This window comes from Pseudophryne corroboree, chromosome 6 (genome assembly GCF_028390025.1).
Source record: "Pseudophryne corroboree isolate aPseCor3 chromosome 6, aPseCor3.hap2, whole genome shotgun sequence".
NCBI classification, from domain to species: Eukaryota; Metazoa; Chordata; class Amphibia; order Anura; family Myobatrachidae; genus Pseudophryne; species Pseudophryne corroboree.
Window position 1 is genome coordinate 621,988,407 of NC_086449.1, and position 25,192 is coordinate 622,013,598.

Here is a 25,192-nt window from a genome sequence, read left to right on the forward strand (position 1 = left end):
CCAGATTCATATCTCTCCTCCAATCACCAGACACCCATCCCCTGCACCCAGATTCATATCTCTCCTCCAATCACCAGACGCCCATCCCCTGCACCCAGATTCATATCTCTCCTCCAATCACCAGACACCCATCCCCTGCACCCAGATTCATATCTCTCCTCCAATCACCAGACACCCATCCCCTGCACCCAGATTTATAGCTCTCTTCTCATCTCCAGACACCCATCTCCTCACCAAGAAATCATGTACTTCTTCCAACCGTCAGACACCCATATCGTGCACCCACTTCACACTCAACTGTTACCCATCAGTCACCTAACATCCAGCGGCGACTCACAATTCCCCTTGCAGCATACACAACACAAAAATGATGTAATGTCTGCTCTCATCTGTCTGCACACAGTCATCCGCATTTATTGACTGGTTAGGCCCCTCTCCCCACACAGGGGATCAGCGTAGTGGGAGGCATGGCTACAGTTCAAACTAGCTCAGGGTTGTAAGACTGCTCATCATTGGCTGCCATGCAGGAGTGTGTGATTGATGGGCACTTACTGGCAGGTCCAGACCACCCTCCAGTGACAGCATTTGCACCTTCATCCAGCCTCCCCATGAAACTGGAACAGTCGGGTGACGCCAGGACACAGACTCTAATTATGATCCAGGGAAAATGAGGACATATTGCAACCCAATCCATGGCGTACCATCTGAAAAAAAACACTGCAAATAGTGCTTATTCCATTATGGTGCATTGTACAGACAACATGTAATCATCACAACAAACTAGGCATACCTACCACCTGTCCCGCTTTGGGTGGGGGAGGAGTTAAGGGGAGCACACACTGCTGTTCTGCATAGCAGAGGAGCAGGTGAATAGATGCCGTGCATCTGAACAGTGCTGGGAGAGTCTGGTGGCAGCCAGCATCTCCAGGAATGCCGCAAATGCACATCCCCAGTGTAATGAAAATGTTGCTGCATGTCTCCTTCCCCCACAAGACCATACCCCCTCTTGATTTTAATGTCACAGATGTTAGGATTAAGCACTAGTGTCAATTATATCAGAACCAGCTAAACTAACAGTAAGGTTTTGGGCTACAGGAACCAAAACCAGACCATCCGGAAAAAGGCCATGCAAACATAGGGAGAACATACAAAGGCCAGACAGATAAAGCCATGTTTGGCATTAAATCCATTAATTGAGGCAGGAATGCTAACCACTGTGTCACCCTGCTAAACCATGCAAGTTTTGCCAATGGACGTTATGCAGCAATCTGATAAACATACAGTAGGGTTAAACTCAGAGTCACCTGGTAGTAAAGAACCGTAGTTAAATTTGACGATTCCTGGTATAGTTAAGTGAACTTGTAGTCCACCTCCAACCTAAAAGGCCCAGAACAAGGAACATGGCAAGATGTTTTGGTACTTGTTAATTATGACTGCCACTTTAAACATGGACTCTGCCACCTTATTCCAGGAAAGATATGCTTAGCTTAACTTGAGTTACTGAGGAGCAAGCACTGCTGACCAAATCATACTTGCCTACCTGACCCTCTCCATGAGGGAGAAAATGCTCTGTTCCTGGACTTTCCTGGTAATGTATGATTGCCATCACCTGTGGTGAAACACCTTATTTATCAATTAACTAGCTCACCACAGGTGATGGTAATCATACATTACCAGGAAAGTCCAGGAACAGAGCATTTTCTCCCTCATGGAGGGGGTCAGGTAGGCAAGTATGGACCAAATCCCTCTCCCCTCCATTGCCTACCAGCTGCTAATGAGGTGGACAGAGGGGAGATGCCAGAGAGCTGCAGAAGATCGCAGAGAAGTAGTTCATCCTTTGTGTCCAAGATCACCCATGTGACCACAACAATGATGGACTGAAACATCAGATGAGCGGAGGCCATATTTCAAGTACTGCCCATAAAATTAAGACGTACCAATATTTTCTTCCTTCCTTAATGTGGATTAAAAATTATTTAATTCAGTGGGGAACCTTTGGCCCTACAGCTGTTGTTGAACTACACGTACAAGCATGCCCTGCAACAGTTTTAGCATGGCCAAATAACAAAACTAGCAGGGCGTGCTGGTATCTGTAGTTCAACAACAGCTGGAGAGCCAAAGGTTCCCCTCCCCTGATCCAAAGGGAGGCAGTCAGAAGAACCCCAGCAAGTCATCTAAGTACATTGATAGTTATTTCCACTGATACAAAGCTCTGTACTGTTTACATTCTGGGTACATTTGCATACCTCCCAACTTTTCTTTTGCCGAAAGAGGGAGGGACGTGGCCGAAGAAAAGGGGGTGTGGCTTCATGTAAGGACCCACAATTGCGGGCCACGCCCCCGTTTTAATCACTGAGGGGGCATGCCCAGCGCTCTGTGAGCCGCTGGCATGCCCCCTCTCCCTCTGACTCAAGTGAATAGACGCTGTGCGAGTGACAGAGCCTCCCAACTGCCCCCCCACCGCGGGACACTGCAGCCCGTGGGTGGGACAGCGGGACAGTCCCCAGAAAACGGGACTGTCCCGCGAAAAATCGGGACAGTTGGGAGGTTTGCAATTGCAAATGTGGCCATGGCTTCAGTACATGCAAATTGCATGTCAGCCTGATGCACAAACACACAGCATTGCTACATACCTCCCAACATGACCCTCTCCAGGAGAGACAGAATGCTCTGTTCCTGGACTTACATCTTAATTTATGATTGCCATCACCCGTGTTGAAACACCTTTCTTATCCATTCACCTGTTCAACACAGGAGCCGGCAATCATACATTAAGAGAACAGTCCAGAAGCAGAGCATTGTGTCCCTCCTGGAGAGGTTCATGTGGGGAGGTATGTTGCTATGCCTTCTCATAGGTAGAAGATGAATAATCTATATATACATCCAGTCCTGAGTAGAGCTAATCCAGGTTTTAGTTGCCCCCTAGTTTGAACACAGGTGCATTTACCTGAAGCTAAGTTATTCTGATTCACCCACCTGAGCAAGCAAGGATAATAACAATCTGTTGTATCTCTGCATGTTTGTTTACTATCAGTGTGTAGCTGTAGCTCCATCTTGTAACTATAAAGTGCATTGTGCAGCGATAGTGAAAAATAATTACTATATAGCATTTTAATTTTAAAACTTAAGTTGATCAGTTTCATCATTTTACCCTCACAATGGAGGCTTTCTGATACAGCACTTCAGAGAACACATCATTTCTTTGTAAATCTACTTGTATAGTATGATGATTCCCGAATTGCATGGAATCTTCATAGTCTCTGAGGATGCCCACGACTACAATGGAGCCCTCACTCTCAGGAAAAAGAAAAAAATGTTTCAGTACTCTACAGGTAATCGGCTTTAAGTGGGGATTGTGCTGACTTCATGGCTCGTTACTCCTTTATGGACTATTACAAAGTGTGTTGGGGTTTTGTAAATGTAAGTTTACTCTTATTTCAGTTAAAAATAAGTTGCGTTTTTTGGGGCAAGTGCATGGGCTGCCAGTTTGTGACTTCTAGCCTTAAATAGAGATGTTCATGAAAATTAAATAAATAGCCTCTGAAAATGACGCAGTACTTTAGAAGAGGTTTTGCTGTTATGGGCAGTATTATTTTCTTCTGTTTTAATACAGGATATTTGTTATAAATTGTATTGCTTTTACTTTTTGTTTTATGGTAGACTGCATACTTGTTTGAGACAGTGCACGGCATGAACAAAATGCTTGGACTGTACTAGCTATGTGCACTCAAGTTAATGTTTAAATTAGAGATGAGCGCCTGAAATTTTTCGGGTTTTGTCAGTGTTTTGGTTTTGGGTTCGGTTCCGCGGCCGTGTTTTGGGTTCGAACGCGTTTTGGCAAAACCTCACCGAAATTTTTTTGTCGGATTCGGGTGTGTTTTGGATTCGGGTGTTTTTTTCCAAAAACACTAAAAAACAGCTTAAATCATAGAATTTGGGGGTCATTTTGATCCCAAAGTATTATTAACCTCAAAAACCATAATTTACACTCATTTTCAGTCTATTCTGAATACCTCACACCTCACAGTATTATTTTTAGTCCTAAAATTTGCACCGAGGTCGCTGTGTGAGTAAGATAAGCGACCCTAGTGGCCGACACAAACACCGGGCCCATCTAGGAGTGGCACTGCAGTGTCACGCAGGATGTCCCTTCCAAAAAACCCTCCCCAAACAGCACATGACGCAAAGAAAAAAAGAGGCGCAATGAGGTAGCTGTGTGAGTAAGATTAGCGACCCTAGTGGCCGACACAAACACCGGGCCCATCTAGGAGTGGCACTGCAGTGTCACGCAGGATGGCCCTTCCAAAAAACCCTCCCCAAACAGCACATGACGCAAAGAAAAAAAGAGGCGCAATGAGGTAGCTGTGTGAGTAAGATTAGCGACCCTAGTGGCCGACACAAACACCGGGCCCATCTAGGAGTGGCACTGCAGTGTCACGCAGGATGGCCCTTCCAAAAAACCCTCCCCAAACAGCACATGACGCAAAGAAAAAAAGAGGCGCAATGAGGTAGCTGTGTGAGTAAGATTAGCGACCCTAGTGGCCGACACAAACACCGGGCCCATCTAGGAGTGGCACTGCAGTGTCACGCAGGATGTCCCTTCCAAAAAACCCTCCCCAAACAGCACATGACGCAAAGAAAAAAAGAGGCTTTTTACTGATATTTGGTGTTTTGGATTTGACATGCTCTGTACTATGACATTGGGCATCGGCCTTGGCAGACGACGTTGCTGGCATTTCATCGTCTCGGCCATGACTAGTGGCAGCAGCTTCAGCACGAGGTGGAAGTGGATCTTGATCTTTCCCTAATTTTGGAACCTCAACATTTTTGTTCTCCATATTTTAATAGGCACAACTAAAAGGCACCTCAGGTAAACAATGGAGATGGATGGATTGGATACTAGTATACAATTATGGACGGGCTGCCGAGTGCCGACACAGAGGTAGCCACAGCCGTGAACTACCGCACTGTACTGTGTCTGCTGCTAATATATAGACTGGTTGATAAAGAGATAGTATACTCGTAACTAGTATGTATGTATGTATAAAGAAAGAAAAAAAAACCACGGTTAGGTGGTATATACAATTATGGACGGGCTGCCGAGTGCCGACACAGAGGTAGCCACAGCCGTGAACTACCGCACTGTACTGTGTCTGCTGCTAATATATAGACTGGTTGATAAAGAGATAGTATACTCGTAACTAGTATGTATGTATAAAGAAAGAAAAAAAAACCACGGTTAGGTGGTATATACAATTATGGACGGGCTGCCGAGTGCCGACACAGAGGTAGCCACAGCCGTGAACTACCGCACTGTACTGTGTTTGCTGCTAATATATAGACTGGTTGATAAAGAGATAGTATACTCGTAACTAGTATGTATGTATAAAGAAAGAAAAAAAAACCACGGTTAGGTGGTATATACAATTATGGACGGGCTGCCGAGTGCCGACACAGAGGTAGCCACAGCCGTGAACTACCGCACTGTACTGTGTCTGCTGCTAATATATAGACTGGTTGATAAAGAGATAGTATACTCGTAACTAGTATGTATGTATGTATAAAGAAAGAAAAAAAAACCACGGTTAGGTGGTATATACAATTATGGACGGGCTGCCGAGTGCCGACACAGAGGTAGCCACAGCCGTGAACTACCGCACTGTACTGTGTCTGCTGCTAATATATAGACTGGTTGATAAAGAGATAGTATACTCGTAACTAGTATGTATGTATAAAGAAAGAAAAAAAAACCACGGTTAGGTGGTATATACAATTATGGACGGGCTGCCGAGTGCCGACACAGAGGTAGCCACAGCCGTGAACTACCGCACTGTACTGTGTCTGCTGCTAATATATAGACTGGTTGATAAAGAGATAGTATACTCGTAACTAGTATGTATGTATAAAGAAAGAAAAAAAAAACCACGGTTAGGTGGTATATACAATTATGGACGGGCTGCCGAGTGCCGACACAGAGGTAGCCACAGCCGTGAACTACCGCACTGTACTGTGTCTGCTGCTAATATATAGACTGGTTGATAAAGAGATAGTATACTCGTAACTAGTATGTATGTATAAAGAAAGAAAAAAAAACCACGGTTAGGTCACTGGTATATACAATTATGGACGGGCTGCCGAGTGCCGACACAGAGGTAGCCACAGCCGTGAACTACCGCACTGTACTGTGTCTGCTGCTAATATAGACTGGTTGATAAAGAGATAGTATACTACTAATATTATATACTGGTGGTCAGGTCACTGGTCACTAGTCACACTGGCAGTGGCACTCCTGCAGCAAAAGTGTGCACTGTTTAATTTTAATATAATATTATGTACTCCTGGCTCCTGCTATAACCTATAACTGGCACTGCAGTAGTGCTCCCCAGTCTCCCCCACAATTATAAGCTGTGTGAGCTGAGCAGTCAGACAGATATATAATATATATAGATGATGCAGCACACTGGCCTGAGCCTGAGCAGTGCACACAGATATGGTATGTGACTGAGTCACTGTGTGCTGTGTATCGCTTTTTTCAGGCAGAGAACGGATTATAAATAAAAGTGGTGGTCACTGGTCACTATCGGCAAAACTCTGCACTGTACACTACTGAGCACTCCTAATGCTCCCCAAAATTAGTAAATCAAGTGTCTCTCTAATCTATTCTAATTCTAAACGGAGAGGACGCCAGCCACGTCCTCTCCCTATCAATCTCAATGCACGTGTGAAAATGGCGGCGACTTATATAGAATCCGAGTCTCGCGATAGAATCCGAGCCTCGCGAGAATCCGACAGCGTCATGATGACGTTCGGGCGCGCTCGGGTTAACCGAGCAAGGCGGGAAGATCCGAGTCGCTCGGACCCGTGAAAAAAAACATGAAGTTCTGGCGGGTTCGGATTCAGAGAAACCGAACCCGCTCATCTCTAGTTTAAATGAATATGCTGCATCTGAGTGGGAATGATTCTCAAGATCCAGTCACGGTGCAGTTATTAGCCACGTACTAATAGATGACACATTTAGATGTTTGCAAAATATGTAATTTACTGTATTAAACGCGAGTTTGGTCATCTGTATAGCAAAGACCTCACACTGCACCTTATGGTTGGATGTGTGTGTATTTATGTGTATAATCAGGGCCAGGTTAACAATCTGTAGATGGAGCTCCAGGCTCTCACATAAAAATAGGCCCATCAGTATTATCACCAGCCAGCCACACGGTCAGCCATAAGTAACAGATATTAAAATTGTATTTCTATTTTCTTAACAAAATGGTGCAATTCTTATACTTCTGTAGAAAAATTTTGGTGCTGAAAGTGTAAAGTCACTAACCAAACCCATGCAGCACTGATCACAGCTAATCCGCTTCTCATGCCACTTAACTGGCATGGTCAGATCACAAGCGACCGCACCTCCCCACTGTGTCCCCCAGTTTTTGACGAGGAGTTCTGTTCTGCAGGTGTGCATAATATAATATGTATATATTTAAAAAAAAAAAAAAAAAATTGTAAACTATATTAAAGTTTAAAAAAACAATGTCATGAACCGTTTTGAAAGGAAAAATTGTCAGTTAAGTGGTCAAAGCGGATATAAATGTGAAATTTGAAAGCGCCAAGATTATACTTATTGCTATTTGTTGCATCGGTCCAATGTTTATTAAATATAATGAAATGACCTGTATTACAAATGTAATATATTTTCTATTTGGCTTGAAATTGATTTAAAAATAAAATTGTAGAAAATCTGCTGCAATCAATGTATATTTCTGAACAAATATGTTATCTATTGAAACCTACAGTGAGGTAGGAAGGGAAACAGTTATATTGGTGTGTGATATATATATATATATATATATATATATATATATATATATATATATATATATATATATATATATATATATATATATATATATATATATATATATATATAATTATTTGTATATTTGAATAGTCCGGTTTGCAATTCTCCGTTTTGTGTGAGTATATACCCCTTTCACATCGCACAAATAACCCGGTATCGGCCCGGCATATTGCCATGTCGACATGGGTCAGTGTGCGGTGTGAAAGTACCAGGTCTGAATTCCCAGGTCGCCTAACCCGGTAATTCAACCCGGGTTATAAGAAGGGTTATACCCAGGTTGAATACCGGGTCAGTGGCTGCGTAAACTGATTCCCGGGTCGATGGAACCCGTTTACTAGATAAGGAGAGGCAGCGCGGAGATGAGCTCATCTCCCAGCACCGCCTCCACCCCTACTCCCACTGCTGGCTCCGCCCCCCGCCGCTATGGCAACCGACCCGGCATATTGCCGGATCTGGAAGCCAGCATAAGGGGTAGCAGAGTCTCCAATGCCGGATCACACCCGGGAAGGACCCGTTTCCAATTCCCGGGTGGGATCCGCCATTGGAGATCTGAAAGGGGTAATGTGGGGTTATTGGTGTCACACTTGTACATCTCTAATGTCCTGCTAATCTGTCTATAATATTACTCTCTTGAAATTCCTGTGGCTGCTTCTTCAGATGCTCATCTCTTGCAGCACTGATCCTTTGGGCATTTTATTAAACATATGTTCAGGATGAGAGTAGTGAGTAAAGTATTTAGAAAAGTAAATATATTTCAGTACTTTTATGGCATGGCAAGCGTACTGCTTTTTATACACTGGAACAGATGACAGATCAGTGTTTCACATCTAAAATGTTAAGCAATCTGTAGCCACCGAGGACAGAGACTGGACTGCAGAATGCTTCTGTCTTACTTACTTGGCAAGCTTTGAATTTAGAAATATTGTTATTTGAGATAGTAATCAAATTGCTCTGTGAATACACATCCCGTGTCACATGGGAGCGCTTGTGCTCACAGGACGCTGCGTGCAGTTCAGTGCGTCCGCAGAGTGATTTAAGCATAGTGAATGGTTACATTTTAATATGAGGAAAAGATCTATCAAAAATATTTATTCCACACTTTGTATATGACTCACCTTGAGAAAATGCTAGTTATAACCAGTGTTTGTTTTTGTATTGTTTTTAGATTAATGTGATGGTGTATGTGAATGAACTGTTCTGAATTTTTACTATTGTCTGTCTGTCTGTCTCCAGAGTAGGTTGATCAGTTTTGTGTCCTCATACACCTTATACCCCTTTCACATCGCACAAATAACCTGGTATCGACACTGCATATTGCCGTGTCGAAACGGGTCAGTGTGCGATGTGGAAGCACTTTGGCCGAATTAGCGGGTCGCCTGACCCGGTAATTTAACCCGGTAAAAAAGAAGGGTTATTACCGGGTTGAATACCGGGTCAGGCGCAGTGTGAATGGGAGCCGTTTCGATGTGACACGGCTCCCATTCACAGCATAGGGAGAGGCGGCGCAGGAGATGAGCTCATGCTGCTGCTGCGCCCCCCAGCTGCTATGGCAACCGACCCGGTATATTGCCGGGTCGGAAAGCCACCAAAGCAGAGCAAATGCCGGATCCCACCCGTTAAGGACACGTTTCTCTTACCGGGTGGGATCCGGCATTTGCGTTCTGAAAGCGGCATTAGTGTCTATACGGAATGACTGAGCCACGCCGAGAGGTGTAGCATACAGTCTTTCTCTGGCTGGGTCCACAGGATTATCCACAGGATAACATTGGGATATTGTCGAGCGACAGCGAAAATGGCACCAACACGGTCACGAGCTTTCTGGCCTCCCAGGATGCATTGGGGCCTCCACTATATAGTCCCGCCCACTGACTCAGTCAGATCAGTTTTTTGCTTGGTGCGGCAGGAAGCCGCATGGTCACAGGGCTGCTGTGAAAGCAGCCTCAAGTTTTCATTACTTTATTTTTATAGACTTACTGTTTTGGTTTGAGCGACTTCTCTTAGCGTCTTAAACGTGTATTAGAAAGAGTCGCTCCAACAACTCCCCACCGGGTCGCAACAACGCTTACCTTCGCGGTACAGTGCTGTCTCGACGGGCGTCTGTGTCGGATGTTCTAGCAGGTCCAGCAGACGTTACCAGGCTGTGGCCGGAGCATGGGGAGACAGTGAGTATATGGACTTCCTCTTACTAGAGGGGTCAGGACACAGCTACGCTGATTTGGTGGAGACTACAAACAGCGTGTTGATGCGCCGAACATCTCGAGTGTGACAGCGCTACGCTCCGGGGATCATAGGCGCCAGGACTAGGTGAGGCCGCGATCCTGGGAGTTTAAGTCAACAGGGGGTTTCAGACGCTCTCCTGGCCGTCCCTCCTCCGAGTTCATGGCCAGTTCCCGCGGGTCTCTCGTTTCATGAACTGAATGACCTCACTTCCGGCTCAGACGCTACCACGAGGATACTCGGTCGCAGCTTAGACGCTGCGGTTGTGTACACTGGATATAAACCCGCCCAGACCGAGTCGCAGGCCTGTAGTGTCTGCATGCACGTGGAGTCGCTCAGCGTCCGTGTCCGTTGGTGAGCGTCCGTGTCCGTTATAAGTTACCAAGAGCAGCAGTGTACACCAGTAGCGTCTGAATCCACTCAGCGTCTTTCGAGCGTCTTTGCTTGGATATGGAAGTGTGGTGAGTCTCCCTGTATCCCGCTCCCTGGAGGCAGGGTATACGGTACTAAAAATTCCTTCTACTTCTTAGTGTGCACTGTTAATTTTTAGTACCTATTGCATATGAGACCTGTATATTACTGTGTTTTCTGCATGTTATGTTGAAAAAGAACCAGTTAAACAGAAGTACAATTTTCCTACTTATGTATAAGTTATTATGGAGGTTGTATTCTCATATGACAATGTCTAATGCTTTAACATGTGACTGACTGCTAGTATGTGTGCTGACTTTTCTGTGTAATGTCAGTCCTGTTCTGACCCTCAAATCAGGTGCACTGTGGTCAGATTGATTTCACCTCTATATACTGATTATAGGGTGTGGTTCAGTCACAAAATTGTGTAGTCAATATCAGAAAAAATGTTTGTGAGCGGCAAAAGTGATGAGGAGAATTTGTCAAGCACTCCTACAGCCCTAACATGCTTATCTTGTAAGTCAGGGGTAATTGATATGATTCAATTGGTCACTTATGAGGGTTTGTGTGCAAACTGTTTCGCTTTTCAGCGAAGTAAAAAACAGGAGTTAGTTCAACCTCCAGTAGAGCCACCATGGAATATGTTCGCAAAGACTCTGTCTTCAATAGCGGACAGGTTAGCTCCAGTAGCACCACCTCAAGGGTTAGGTTACACTATGAACCCATACATGCAGCTCCCTTCCTATGGTTTGGTTCCAGTAGCCTCTACAAGCAACCAAGGGGTAGGTAAGACTAAGACAGATACGTCTGTATGGCAGACTACACAAGAGGATACATCGGATGATGATGCGGAAACAATAGATTCAACTCCGTATGATGATCAGTCGCAGAGCTTTAGTTCAGATGATGTAGCTGAACTCATTAATGCAGTAAAGGCTGTGCTTTCTCTGGAAGAACCAGCCAAGACAGCGTTAAAAGCAAAAGCACCTGTATTCAAACGAACAAAGTCAGTGAAAGCTGAATTTCCAGCGTCAGAGGAGTTGACGGAAATGATGGATGAGTCTTGGGCAGCGCCCGGTAAAAAGTATAAGATTCCTAGGAGATGGGATTCTTATTATCCATTTCCTGCTGGAGATTGTTCGAAGAGAGAAGTTCCTCCAAAAGTAGATGCACATGTCCTGCGACTAGTGCACAAATCTGCTTTGCCACTGTCATCTACCTCTTTGAATGATGTCACAGACAGGAGGGTAGAGAGCCTATTGAAAAATATTTTTTCTCTTGTGGGTGCAGTGGTAAGACCTGCTATGGCTTCGGCCTGGGTAGCAAAGGCAATGGGCGAATGGATAGAGGAACTAGAGAATGACCCCCTCTCCTACTAGGGAGCAAGAGGATCGTCTTTGCCGTTTAAGACAATCTGCCCAGTATTTAGAAGAAGCAGCCATTGATGTAGGCACTGTTGCTTCTAAAGCTTCAGCCCTGGCAGTAGTCGCTCGCAGAGCAGTCTGGCTACGGACCTGGAAGGCAGATGCGGAGTTTAAGAAGGAATTGGAAGCATTGCCTTTCGTGGGTAATATATTTGGAAAACCTTTATCGGATATCCTAGAGTCAGAGGCTGAATCGAAGAAGGTCCGATTTCCGGCTACCTACAACCCTAAGTCCAAGGGTTTAAAATTTCGCTCATTTCGCTGGCAAAGCAAAGCGAAAGGTAAAGAGGAGCCTAAACAACCCCAGTTTAAATCCAGGGGTAGGAAGCAGTGGGCTAGCAAAAAGCCAGCTTCCAAACCTGAACAAAAGCCCTCAGCCTGAAGAGACGTGCCTCCGCCTGGAGGATTCCAGGGTTGGGGGCCGACTCCTGCAATTTGCACACACATGGCAACAGTCAACAACAGATGCCTTGGTGCAGAAGGTAGTATCTCAGGGGTATGGGTTCCCATTCAGGAGGCAGCCTCCTCAAAGATTTTTTTGCACCAGCCCGTCTCGTATAGAGTCGAAGGCCAATGCCCTGCAAGAAGCAGTCCAAAAATTACTGCAGTCAGGTGTGATTGTCCCAGTACCTCCATCACAAAAGGGACAGGGGTATTACTCCAAACTGTTTCTAATCCAGAAACCAAATGGGTCATATCGACCAATTCTAAATCTGAAGATGTTGAACAATTACATATGGATCCCGAAGTTCCACATGGAGACGTTACGCTCCATAATGTTGGCTATGGAACCGGGAGACTATATGGTATCTCTGGATGTGCGGGATGCTTACCTACATGTGCCTATAGCACTATCACATCAGTGTTACCTCAGGTTTGCCATCCTCAAGGAACACTTCCAGTTCCAAGCTCTGCCCTTCGGGCTAGCTACAGCACCCAGGGTGTTTACCAAGATCATGGTGGTTATGGCAGCTTGTCTGCGCAAACAAGGGATAAGGATATTCCCATACCTAGACGACCTATTAATCTTAGCACAGTCGCAAGATTTACTGTTGAGCCATCTCCAACAGACGATAGTTTGTTTACAGAGACACGGGTGGCTCATAAATTGGGAGAAGTCGTCCCTGAATCCATCACAGCGGATGGTTCATTTGGGAGCCATATTGGATTCAGACCTACAGAGAGTTCTCTTACCAGAGAAGAAAATAGTCAAGGTGCAGGTCATGGCTCAGGAAGCGTTGCAAGCCCAGACAATGTCAGTCCATGCAGCAATGCGACTGTTGGATCTGATGGTATCAACGTTCGACATGGTGGAATATGCGCAATTCCACTCCAGACCATTGCAGCATCTCATTTTGACAAAATGGAACTGAAATCATCAAACAATAAAGAAGCAGATGATAAAGATTCCAGTAAATGTAAAAAGGTCTCTAGCATGGTGGCTACAGACAGACCATTTAAACAAGGGGAGACCCTTTTGGATAAAAGAGTGGCAAGTCCTGACGACAGATGCCAGCCTGCAAGGTTGGGGGGCGGTACTCGGAAGCCTATGGTTCCAGGGAAAATGGACCGCAAGGGAAAGTCGCCTGCCGATAAATCTGTTAGAAATAAGAGCCATTTACTTGGCCCTAGTTCAGGCAAAGGACAATCTACAAGGAAGACCAGTCCAGATCCGCTCCGACAATGCGACGGCAGTAGCATACCTAAATCATCAAGGAGGGACTCACAGCAAGAGTCTGATGGAGGAAGTAACTCCCATTCTAAAGTGGGCAGAACTCCATCTCCCAGCATTGTCAGCAGTATTTGTCCCTGTGTACTAAATTGGGAAGCGGATTTTCTCAGTCGGCACACCATTCAGGAAACCGAATGGGCACTACACCCAGAAGTGTTTCAGACACTGGTGAACAGATGGGGTCTACCGGAGATAGACCTTATGGCGTCTCATCTAAACAACAAAGTTCTGAGGTACGGATCAAGAACAAGGGACCCAGGAGCAGTCCTGGTAGACGCACTGTCAGTAGAATGGAGGTTTCAGCTGGCATATCTGTTCCCTCCAATATCTCTGTTACCCAGAGTAGTGAGAAAGATAAAACAGGCAAAAGGAGCAATCATTCTAATAGCTCCAGCTTGGCCAAGAAGGCATTGGTACACAGATCTGTGGAGAATGTCCGTGGAAGCACCGATACTGCTCCCTCAACGTCCAGATCTGTTAATGCAGGGTCCTTGTTGTCACAGTCATTTGGATCGCCTGTCTTTGACGGCGTGGCTGTTGAAACCTCTATCTTAGAGGCTAAAGGATTTTCAAAGCAAGTAATCCAAACCATGCTTAGAGCAAGAAAGCCTTCTTCGGCCCTTGTATATCATAGAATATGGCAAGCCTATATTCATTGGTGTTCTGGAAAAAATTACAATCCAAGAGCCTTTAAAGTAGCTAGGATTTTGGATTTTCTGCAGGCAGGATTGGATAAGGGGTTGAAGGTTGCTTCCTTGAGGGTGCAAGTCTCAGCGTTGACTGTATGGTTTCAGCAGAAGATTGCTGACCTACAGGATGTACGTACGTTTTTCCAAGGAGTAGTACATATTCAACCTCCATTTGTTCCTCCTGCAGCTACCTGGGATTTGAATTTAGTTCTTAAATTTCTCCAGGGTCTTTTGTTTGAACCACTTGAGAGAGCGGATCTTAAGTGGTTAACGATTAAAGTTCTTTTTTTACTGGCAATGGCGTCAGCCAGAAGAGTGTCAGATTTAGGAGCATTATCATGTAAGTCTCCTTTCCTAAGTTTTTTTCCAGACAGAGCAGTTCTCAGAACGAGATCTAGTTATCTTCCAAAGGTGGTGTCAAAGTTTCACCTGAATGAAGAGATTGTAGTCCCAGCTTTTCAGGTATCGGGACTATCTGCGGGAGAAGCGTCACTGGACGTGGTCCGGTCTTTAAAAATCTATATAGATCGTACTAGTGCCATCAGGAAAACAGATTCCCTCTTCATCCTCTACGGATTCCATAGGAGAGATTGGCCTGCTAGTAAACAGACGCTGGCGAGATGGCTCCGAGTGGTAATATCTGAAGCTTATTCTCATGCAGATCTCCCTATTCCGGCTAATGTCTCTGCACACTCTACACGTAAGGTAGGTCCTTCTTGGGCAGCACAACAGGGTGCATCAGCAGAACAGATATGTAAGGCAGCCACATGGTCTTCCATAAACACATTCATCAGACATTATGCCTTGGATACTTTTGCCTCTCATGACGCAGACTTCGGGCGAAAGGTCCTCCTGTGCAATCAGGAGCGTCCCCACCACTAAAATGGCTTTGGGAATCCCAATGTTATCCTGTGGATAATCCTGTGGACCCAGCCAGAGAAATAAACGTTATGGTAAGAACTTACCGTTGATAACGTGATTTCTCTTATGTCCACAGGTATCCACAGGGATCCCACCCGGACGCATCTGATTTGAGGATCTAGACAAACACTAAAAACCTCTTCCTTCTTGTATGGAAGGGTGTGCATGTGTGTTCTTATCGCCTGTACAGGTCTCTACCTAATGTTCCTGCCTATAATCGCTGTGGAAAGAACTGATCTGACTGAGTCAGTGGGCGGGACTATATAGTGGAGGCCCCAATGCATCCTGGGAGGCCAGAAAGTTCGTGACCGTGTTGGTGCCATTTTCGCAGTCGCTCGACAATATCCCAATGTTATCCTGTGGATACCTGTGGACATAAGAGAAATCACGTTATCAACGGTAAGTTCTTACCATAACGTTTATTTTTCATTATCTTTTGTGACATCTTCACATTGCAGCTGTAGCAAAACACCACTCGGTTTATTATAAATTCTGGCCTACTTTAACCACACAGTAATACGTTTTAAATGCGTACAAAGTTGCAGATGAAGCACAATGGAACCTGGAATGGGATGCTGGTCAAGCTCAGGCATTTTTTTTTTTTTTAAAGGAGCAATCACTTCCAAAGCATAGTTTTGCCTTGTAAGTGACTGCCCCTTTAAAAAAAAAAAAAAGTCCACTTTGTCTGGCATCCCGTATGGCCGCCAGACTCGGACGGCATTACATACCACCCCTGGTGTGAGAAAACAGGCACAACTGCTGCATTGTACCACTTCATATACAGATTCAGACTCATTCTCACATGTCGTGCATTATCAGTGTAATGTAGCAAAGTAGTTTTGTCACTTCCAGTTGTTTTGCTTATGCGAATAAGATTGACATTTTGAGAGAGAAAGATGCTCAGCGCAGCAGATTCGCCTGAGACCTGGTGCCAGTGGTAGATTGGGCATTGAAGTTAAGGTGGGTACACACTATGTGATACGCTGTATAAGCGATATTGGATAGTTTTTCCCCAGCCGGGCCGCCAACATAGTGCATACATACTATGCGATATCGCATAGTGACCTCATTCCGCAGCCGGCCCGAACATGCAGCATCTGATGATATAGTCAGATTGAGCTGCGTGTACTGGTGACAGAGGGGTCCCTTGGGAGCGTGCATCGGCCATCGCTGGCAGCATACACACTGGACAATATTGTAAACAATATCGCTCAGGAGGGTAAAAATGAGGGATATTATCGCCTAGTGTGTGCCCACCATAAGTGGGAAGTTTCCCGCAAGGCCTGTCGGACTGTGGTACCAATTGCCATATGTGGGCTTGCTCCCAGTCAAGTGTGTCTCCCTCCATTTTTCTCTTTCTCTGACAGGAACTGGCAGCCCGCCAGCATCTGTCAGTGACCTGCAGAGCGGAGGAGCTCTAAGCTTCTGAACTCGTGAGAGGGCAACCTCACAAGACACTCCTCCAGCCGTAAGCAACAATAGCATCCCCCCCCTCCCCTAGTTACCAAACTCAATATATAGTGAAGCAGCAGGTAGAGGAGGAGAGGAGGGTGGAGTTTAGGGATGGGCTGGGGGGGGGGGGGGGGTTTGCTGAGATTTCTGAATGACAGGTTGCACACAGGTCCCCCCTGTTCCTTCCACCCCTGCTACATGTACCTTTCAACCCTGCAACTACCTACCTGCACCCTGTTACTGCCCTCACTAAGCATTGTAACTGCTCCCCCATCCACCTGCCACTCTTGCACCCGTAACTGCTGCCCATGCATGCGACACCCTGCACCCTATAGCTCCCAACTTTACACCTTACGTCCACACCCCCTGCAACTGTGACACACATCCCCCCCCCCGATACTTCCTTCACTGTACACTGTTACTGCTCCCCTATATCCTGTAATTGCCCCTCACCTCAAGCAAGTGAAACCCCTGCATGGCGTACCTTCCTCCCTTACACCTAATTACTATACCCCTCTGCAATTACACTATTTGACTGTCCCCACTGCACGCTGTTTCTGCACCCTTGCAACTATCACTCTTGCACCCTGTAATTGCGCTCATGCAAATTACAACCCTACACCCTGTAATTTCCACCCCTGCATCTTGTAACAGCCACCCATGCACTGTGTAACTACCACTCATGCAAGTGATGCCCCCTCACCGCCTTGCAACTGCACCCCTGCATGTTGTAAATGCACCGACCTGCAACTGCATCCCCGCAACCTACAAGTGCTCCCTGCGACATGCCCACCTGCATCCTGTAACTATGCCCACTGCACCTTGTAACCGCCCCTCCTGATCCTTAATGCGATCCCTGTAACTGCACCCAACTACAACTGTAACACCCCCCCCCCCCCCCCACCACCACCAATATTCCCAGTATCTGCCTCTCGACTGTATATCCCATACTGCCCGGTTCCTGGGAAAAACAACCGCTCCCCCTCCCGGCAGCTGATGACACCAGTGTGTGTGTGTGGAGCTCCCAATATCTCCAGTCTGCATCATGCTCGTCCCCAGCTTCCAGTGCTGCCTCCTCTGCCTGGCCTACAAGAACGAGATGAGCCCCCCCCCAGGGACCTGTCCAGTGGCACCACTCGCACACACATAGTCACGGCTCTGTATACTAATTCCACCTACTTTGGTGTTCCGCAAACAGTTGATTTGGTGCCGTTACTAGAATTTTTAGTCCCCAATCTGCCCCTGCCTGGTGCATCAAAATGGCTGTTTGGCACTACTGAAGCCACAGTATATGAGGACATATCTGTACATGTAAACCCATCATACAGACCAGGTTGTCACTTTAAACAATGGACATACATGTTTACCGGTTGATCCTTAATTTGAGCTGCCAAGGTAAAATGATGGCATCTAAAACGGAACCTTTTAAAATCTCAAATTTATATGTGCAATTAACATTTGCATAGCTTAAGTACATGTTGGTTTCCTCTATAATCAGTGATGGCGATTTTAAGCTCCAGAGACTGTCCCTTTTAAGAAGTACTGTACTAATAGAAGACAGTACATAGGAAATACGGATTTCCAGTTGGTTAACTCTTGGCTCCAAATTCAGCTAAGCAGCTGAAATGTAATAATAATTTGTTAAGGTCACTAGGCAAGCTATGATCAAGGTAACAGAATTTTACAATTCCACTAGAAACCTTATTTCCGCATTGTTGGCTTGATTGATGTTTGTAAGCAAAGTAGGGTTGGCAATTGACCATAGATGATTATAAACTAGTATTACCATCGATGGCTGAGAACCAGATGGGTTTCCGCCATCAATGATAGCTGTGTGCCAATGGTCCCCCCACTTTTAATTTACAACCCCCACCAGCTCTTTCAAATACAGTGAGTGTGCTGTGCCATACGCCGCAGCACCTGTGCTGGGATTAGGATGGCCTGCCCACCTTCCTGGCTTGATAGCACCAGCTGTCAGTAAGCAGCCCACTCTCACTGCAGTGTAGAGAGGATCTCAGGGAGTTCAACATGTCGTACAAACATCCATATGTGTCTCCACCAGAGGTGGCATTTTATCATAGTGAATGACTTATGCTTTGCGTTTCTTTTGGTCTCCAGTTAAATGGCCGCAGACCTAAATTTCTATGCCCAAAATGAAATGCATTCGGAAACTGGGCGCTGTGGTTAAGGACCGAAGCATCATGGTTCTAAAAGAGTAAGACCTAAAGAACTTGCACTGAATCATAACACATTGACTGTAATATTAATTACTAGTCCCAGGCTTTGGCTGGCAGGTGATACTGGGACTTACAGTTCCACAACACTGAGCAACTGCACAGTCTAAGGAGGATACTGTAAACCCCAAAATACTGTTAAAATAAACCACCTAAAAACTAAAACTCTCCTAACGCTTTGCAACAGGACATACAGTACGTACTTCCAGTCCAGATAGGCAGTGCGTATTAGAAAATACTTCTCTATGTGCTACTAACAGGTAGGTAATGTCGAGCAACAGCAGCCATTGCACAGCCTCGGCTGCAGTGGTCCTCAGTAGTGCACACAGCAGCCAGCCGCTGGGGCAGTTACGGCACGCATGTGCAGAAGAAACATTGCTCTGCACTGACTCTCCAGCAAAGCCTTTTCTGTGCATGTGTGGCTATTCAATAGCGGGAACCATCAATGGTAGAATAATTTCTAACCATCGACTGTTCCAGCTAAAACAACCAATGATGGGTAGGGTGCCAATGACCATCCCAAAAGCAAAGCTTACCATTCAAGCAAACGGGCAGAACCATGTTGCACTGCAGATAAGGCAGATGTAACGTGCAGAGAGATTTAGATTTGGGTTGGTTATGTGTTTCCTCCTGTGCAGGGTAAATACTGACATGTGTCCCATTTTCTTATGCATAACAGCCAGCATAAACAATGTATGATCAATCATCTTTTATTTATTTATAGAATGCATTCATTTCTTTCTGCAGTATGCTGTATAGTGGAGCTTGGGGTCAAAGGCTTCAGTGGATTTGGGCGGTGGAATAGGTAAAGAGTGGGAAGATGGAAGTGCAGCAAAAAAATTACCTGGCTTCTACCTTAACGTGTCATTGCGTCTTAGGGCCAATGACTCAAGCTTTCTCAGGGTAGTATTTAATTATTACGGTTTGTCTAATATTCGGACACTGCACTTTAATATTAGGTTTTAGTATGGTATACTTTATTATTTAGTTGCTCCCACTTTCTTTCTCCCTTTGTGGTTTTAAAAGTAAAATGGGCATTTTTGTAAAGGCACACAGCTGGGTCAGACATCTGTATGTACCATCACGGCTGGATATGTGCAATTGTGCTTCACTCAGCCAGCAATACAGGTACATGTAAAATAAAGTAGATTCTAAGCAGCGGCGTTTGCAGACTCCGTGTGTGGACCCCCTCCTCTCCTGTAGCCGCACAGTCCCAGAGACTACAGCGCATGCGCAGGACTCCGGAAAAATGGGCGCCGCAACATTTTCCCGGAGTCCTGCGCATGCGCTGTAGACTCTGGCACTGTGCCAGAGTCTCTAGTGCTCAGTGCGCTAGCAGCGGGGGTGATGGCTACACACACACTGGGCCCACACACAGTCACAGATGGACGCCGGAAAGGGGAGTATAGAAGAAATGGGTGCGGTGTGGGCCCCCTCTGGAACCAGGGGCCCGTGTGCACCGCACACACTGCACCCATTATAGATACGCCACTGATTCTAAGATTCAAATGTTCCTAAAATGTTCCCTTATACACTATATGCAGAAGAAAAGTCTCTTAGCTTAGGTTGGGTTTACAAGGCATGAGGTCTCCACAGACCACAGCTAAAGCTGACTTAAAATGACTTTTCCCTACAAAGGTTTGTACATTAATCTTGTTAGACGCCTGGGAATAGACCAAGCTTTTTCTAGGAAACAAATAACAATGGTGAGTTAGCACTGACTCACAGTCGCGTGGTCTCCCGTTTGCCTCCGAGCTATGTATGTGTAAATGCACAGAGAAAAATAGGCAAAATATTTAAATATCTGCTATATGCATTTAGATTGTGTATTTTAGATTGCACAATGTCACCATGCAAATCACAGCTGCTGCAATGACAAAGAACTGTTTATTCAGAAGGCTGAAAGTGGGACTGCAGAATGTGACAATTGTAATTTATGTAGATTATACAGAGGTCCCTGTGCTGTAGTTTTGTTCTAAAAACTGTTTGGGGAAAGGCGGTCATAAACTGGATAAAATGTGTGTGGCAAGATTCTGCAAACAGAACATTTGTCTCCTTTTTCTGATATGACTCTACCACCTCTTGTGCCTAACGCTAAAGTAAATCTAGTCCACACGCCTAAGTATGCAGGTCATAATGAAGAAGCTTCTTTCTCTGACTGTATGGTCAGTGCAGCCAATAAACTCCTAGCTGTCCTTTTTCAAACCCATAATGATTGCCTGGAGCGTAATCACCTTGCACTAATTACTTCTTTATCACTTCTTCAGGCTAATACATCTGCCACTTAGATATCGGTTCTATTTTTGTTGTATGGACTTTTGTATATGCACTACAATATACATCTGTTGCAAGTGTTGACATAGCAACACCTCTTGGACGTCTGTATCTGTGGTACTGTACTCATCTGCTTTCTGTATATAATGAAGTTGCATCAATTCTCATCAATAATGTAGAGCAACAAAATTACTTTACACTATGGCCCTCATTCCGAGTCGTTCGCTCGGTATATTTCATCGCATCGCAGTGAAATTCCGCTTAGTACGCATGCGCAATATTCGCACTGCGACTGCGCCAAGTAATTTAACAATGAAGATAGTATTTTTACTCACGGCTTTTTCTTCGCTCCGGCGATCGTAATGTGATTGACAGGAAATGGGTGTTACTGGGCGGAAACACGGCGTTTCAGGGGCGTGTGGTTAAAAACGCTACCGTTTCCGGAAAAAACGCAGGAGTGGCCGGAGAAACGGAGGAGTGTCTGGGCGAACGCTGGGTGTGTTTATGACGTCAAACCAGGAACGACAAGCACTGAACTGATCGCAGATGCCGAGTAAGTCTGAAGCTACTCTGAAACTGCTAAGTAGTTTGTAATCGCAATATTGCGAATACATCGGTCGCAATTTTAAGAAGCTAAGATTCACTCCCAGTAGGCGGCGGCTTAGCGTGTGTAACTCTGCTAAAATCGCCTTGCGAGCGATCAACTCGGAATGAGGGCCTATATACATTATAGGATCTGTCTTTTTGGCTTTAAAACATAGGGGGCGATTCTATTGTTTCACCCCACAGCTGCCACTCGATGGTGTTTGAAGGAGCAATTTGAATAGCTGGGGGAGGGGTGTACATTGCAACTCGTCCCCTCCTTAGATGGCAAAATGTGCAAAAAGTGTCCCGTCTGGACTCCCAAATGGGAATTTTCACACAGTGGGCAGTAATTTAATCTGGTTTAGCAGCTAATCCCAGTACTTTTGAACACATTAGAAGCAATGGATGCCCAATCAGAGCAATAATTCAATTGCTGTGATGGCAAAAAAATTTAATCGCCCCCAGAGGGTCCTACCTACTCTAACAGCTTGATCCTTTCTAGAGGTCTGCTGGTAACTGTACTGTGGTTCATTAGTGTAACATGCCATACAAACAGACTACATACCGCAGCAGAGATTTCTTATACTGAAGGCATCCCCTCCCCAACCACAGCCTTGGTGATCTGAATAACTGTATCCCAAAATGACTGAATGTTTTGTGTCCCACCAAATATGAAGGGGAGATCCACCTTCCACCTGCACTGCCAACATGAGTTAGGCATGTCCGGGAACCTTTTACGAAGATTAATCTGTGTAAGAAATGTAAAATGAGTCTCAATTACTGAGATGCTTTGTGAAGAAACTTGGGTATATATATATATATTAAAAAAAAAATTGTTACCATTGCCTGTATGTGATAGTGATTCCCACCCAGTTCCTTTGCCAGACTGAGATAAAGGTAGGATAGCCAAACTGTACTTTGGCCAGCAGTTTAAATATGTCAGAAAGAATATACCGAGGCGCTATTGGAACAGTGCACAGAGACTCAAAGGGAGTGAGAGAGAGGTCTTTTTGTGAGCTTTAGTAAAAAGTGTTACCCTTTGAACGTAATGCCATAGCTATCGCTTCAGCAGATTCAATTTCAGTAAGTAAGTGGGGAAGGGATGTACTAGATCATTCTCCACCAGCTGACAGAGACTGATCAGGCATGCAGTACGCCAATGATGGAAGGAGAGAGGTAGTAGACCTGGCAAAAAGAGTTGCACAAAAGAGAGGTCAGTTGTGTAGGTGTTGAAGATACAATATGCATGTAAAGATCCTATGCCTGCCGTCCAGCAGGTCAACGTAGGGGAGATTGTTGGATGGGTCAGAGATGGGAAAGTCGGCACTCACAGAGCTAGATCCATGGGGATCAGCAGGGAACTATTCTCAACAGTCACCCAATAGTACCTTCAATTTTAGTCCCCAGTGGCGTAACTAGAAATTTTTCTCCCCCCAAGCCAAAAAATTCTTCGGCGCCCCCCCCCCCCCCCCCCCTCATGCTCCATAATTGGGAGCAAGAAAGGGGTGTGGTTTCGTTGGAATGGGCGTGGTTTCGCATAAAGGGGCGTGGCATTGCAGGAAAAGACTACCTTAAACCCCAGTTTTGCAACCTGCACGCCCATACGTTGGCCACCACAGGAAAGAAAAATAATCCTGATTCATGCCCCTTACATTATTTGTCATTTTTCCTCCTTATAGTAATGCCCAGTATACATTATGCCACATACTGCAATGGCCCTTAGACATTATGCCGCACACAATAATGCACATGACACATTATGCCACACACCGTAATGCCTGTGACACATTATGCCACACACCGTAATGCCTGTGACACATTATGCCACACACCGTAATGCCTGTGACACATTATGCCACACACCGTAATGCCTGTGACACATTATGCCACACACCGTAATGCCTGTGACACATTATGACAGGAATTGCAATGCCCGTTATACATTATGCTACACACTGCAATGCCCCTGATACATTATAGCACATACAATGTCTGTGACACATTATGACACACACTGCAATGCCCGATACATTATAGCACATACAATGCCTGTGACACATTATGCCACACACTGCAATGACCTTGAGACATTATACCACAATGCCCGTGATATAGTATACCACACACCGTAATGCCTGACACATTATGACACACACCGCAATGTCCGTGATACATTGCCACACACTGCAGTGACCCTGAGACATTATACCACATATCACAATGCCCGCGATATAGTATACCATACACCGTAATGCCTGTGACACATTATGACACACACCGCAATGTCCGTGATACATTATGCCACACACCGTAATGCCCATTACACATTAAGTCCTACAGTAAGGCTTCTAATTACTTTACAATTACCTGCTCGTTGTCAGGGGTTTCATGCACTGGGTGTCATGCTCGTTGCCAGGGGTTTCATGCTCTTGGTTCCATGCACGGTGCCAGGGGTTTTCATGCTCAGGGTGTCATGCTCGTTGCCAGGGGTTTCATGCACTGGGTGTCATGCTCGTTGCCAGGTGTTTCATGCACTGGGTGTCATGCTCGTTGCTAGGAGGTAGTCCTTGTTGCTAGGGCTGTGCTCCCAGTGCCACATATGTCCCCAGTGCCAGATATTCCCCCACGGTGCCAGGTACTCACATGCCCCAGTGCCAAATATAGCCCCCCCCCATGTGCCAGGTACACATATACCCCCCAGTGCCACATATGCCCCCAGTGCCACATATTCCCCCCCAGTGCCAGATAGCCCCCCCAGTGCCAGATATGCCCCCCCAGTGCCAGATATGCCCCCCCAGTGCCAGATATGCCCCCCCAGTGCCAGATATGCCCCCCCCCAGTGCCAGATATGCCCCCCCCAGTGCCAGATATGCCCCCCCCAGTGCCAGATATTCCCCCCCAGTGCCAGATATTCCCCCCCAGTGCCAGATATGCCCCAGTGGCAGATATTCTCTCTCCCCCCCCCCCCCCCCCGCCCCGCCGCCGCTGCTGCTGCTTTTTGGAGGGACACGGAGGGCACAGCTCGCCTCTCCTGTGTCCCTCCTGCTGCATCATCTCCGGCGGCCGCGGGTCTAATAGGGGGAAGTGCCGGTTCGTGAGCCAATTAGAGCTCACGGACGGCACTTCCCCCTATTAGACCCGCGGCCGCCGGAGATGATGCAGGAGGGACACAGGGAGGCGCGCTGTGCCCTCCGTGTCCCTCCAACAAGCGGCGGAGGGAAGGAGACCGCAGACTGACATGCGGACGCTCGTCCGCATGTCAGTCTGCTGTAAATCAGTGGCGCCCCCGCAGCCCCTCGCCCCCAAGCCACCGCGAGGGCTGCGGGGGCAGTAGTTACGCCACTGCTAGTCCCCTATATGACTAAGAGTTGATGGTAATAGTTAATTTTAATTAC

General features: G+C 46.0%; 1 protein-coding gene and 1 long non-coding RNA gene across 3 annotated transcripts in view; one reads left to right on the plus strand and one right to left on the minus strand.

Annotated features, from left to right (window-relative positions):
• PPP2R2B (protein phosphatase 2 regulatory subunit Bbeta) overlaps positions 1-25,192 on the plus strand; it is a 521,527-nt gene that overhangs the window by 35,734 nt on the left and 460,601 nt on the right. The window contains exon 1 of one of the 2 annotated variants that reach the window (XM_063928101.1): positions 3,013-3,332. The exons of the other annotated variant lie outside the window; for it this stretch is intronic. Coding sequence (XP_063784171.1) covers positions 3,224-3,332 — 109 coding nt within the window. The 5' untranslated portion in view covers positions 3,013-3,223. Of the gene's footprint in view, positions 1-3,012; positions 3,333-25,192 lie in introns of those variants that run through there. 2 annotated transcript variants of the gene reach the window in all.
• Positions 384-25,192, minus strand: part of LOC134933132 (uncharacterized) — a 137,623-nt gene continuing 112,814 nt past the window's right edge. Inside the window, exon 3 of the long non-coding RNA XR_010179620.1 lies at positions 384-704. This is a non-coding gene — a long non-coding RNA (uncharacterized LOC134933132). The remainder of the gene's footprint in view (positions 705-25,192) is intronic.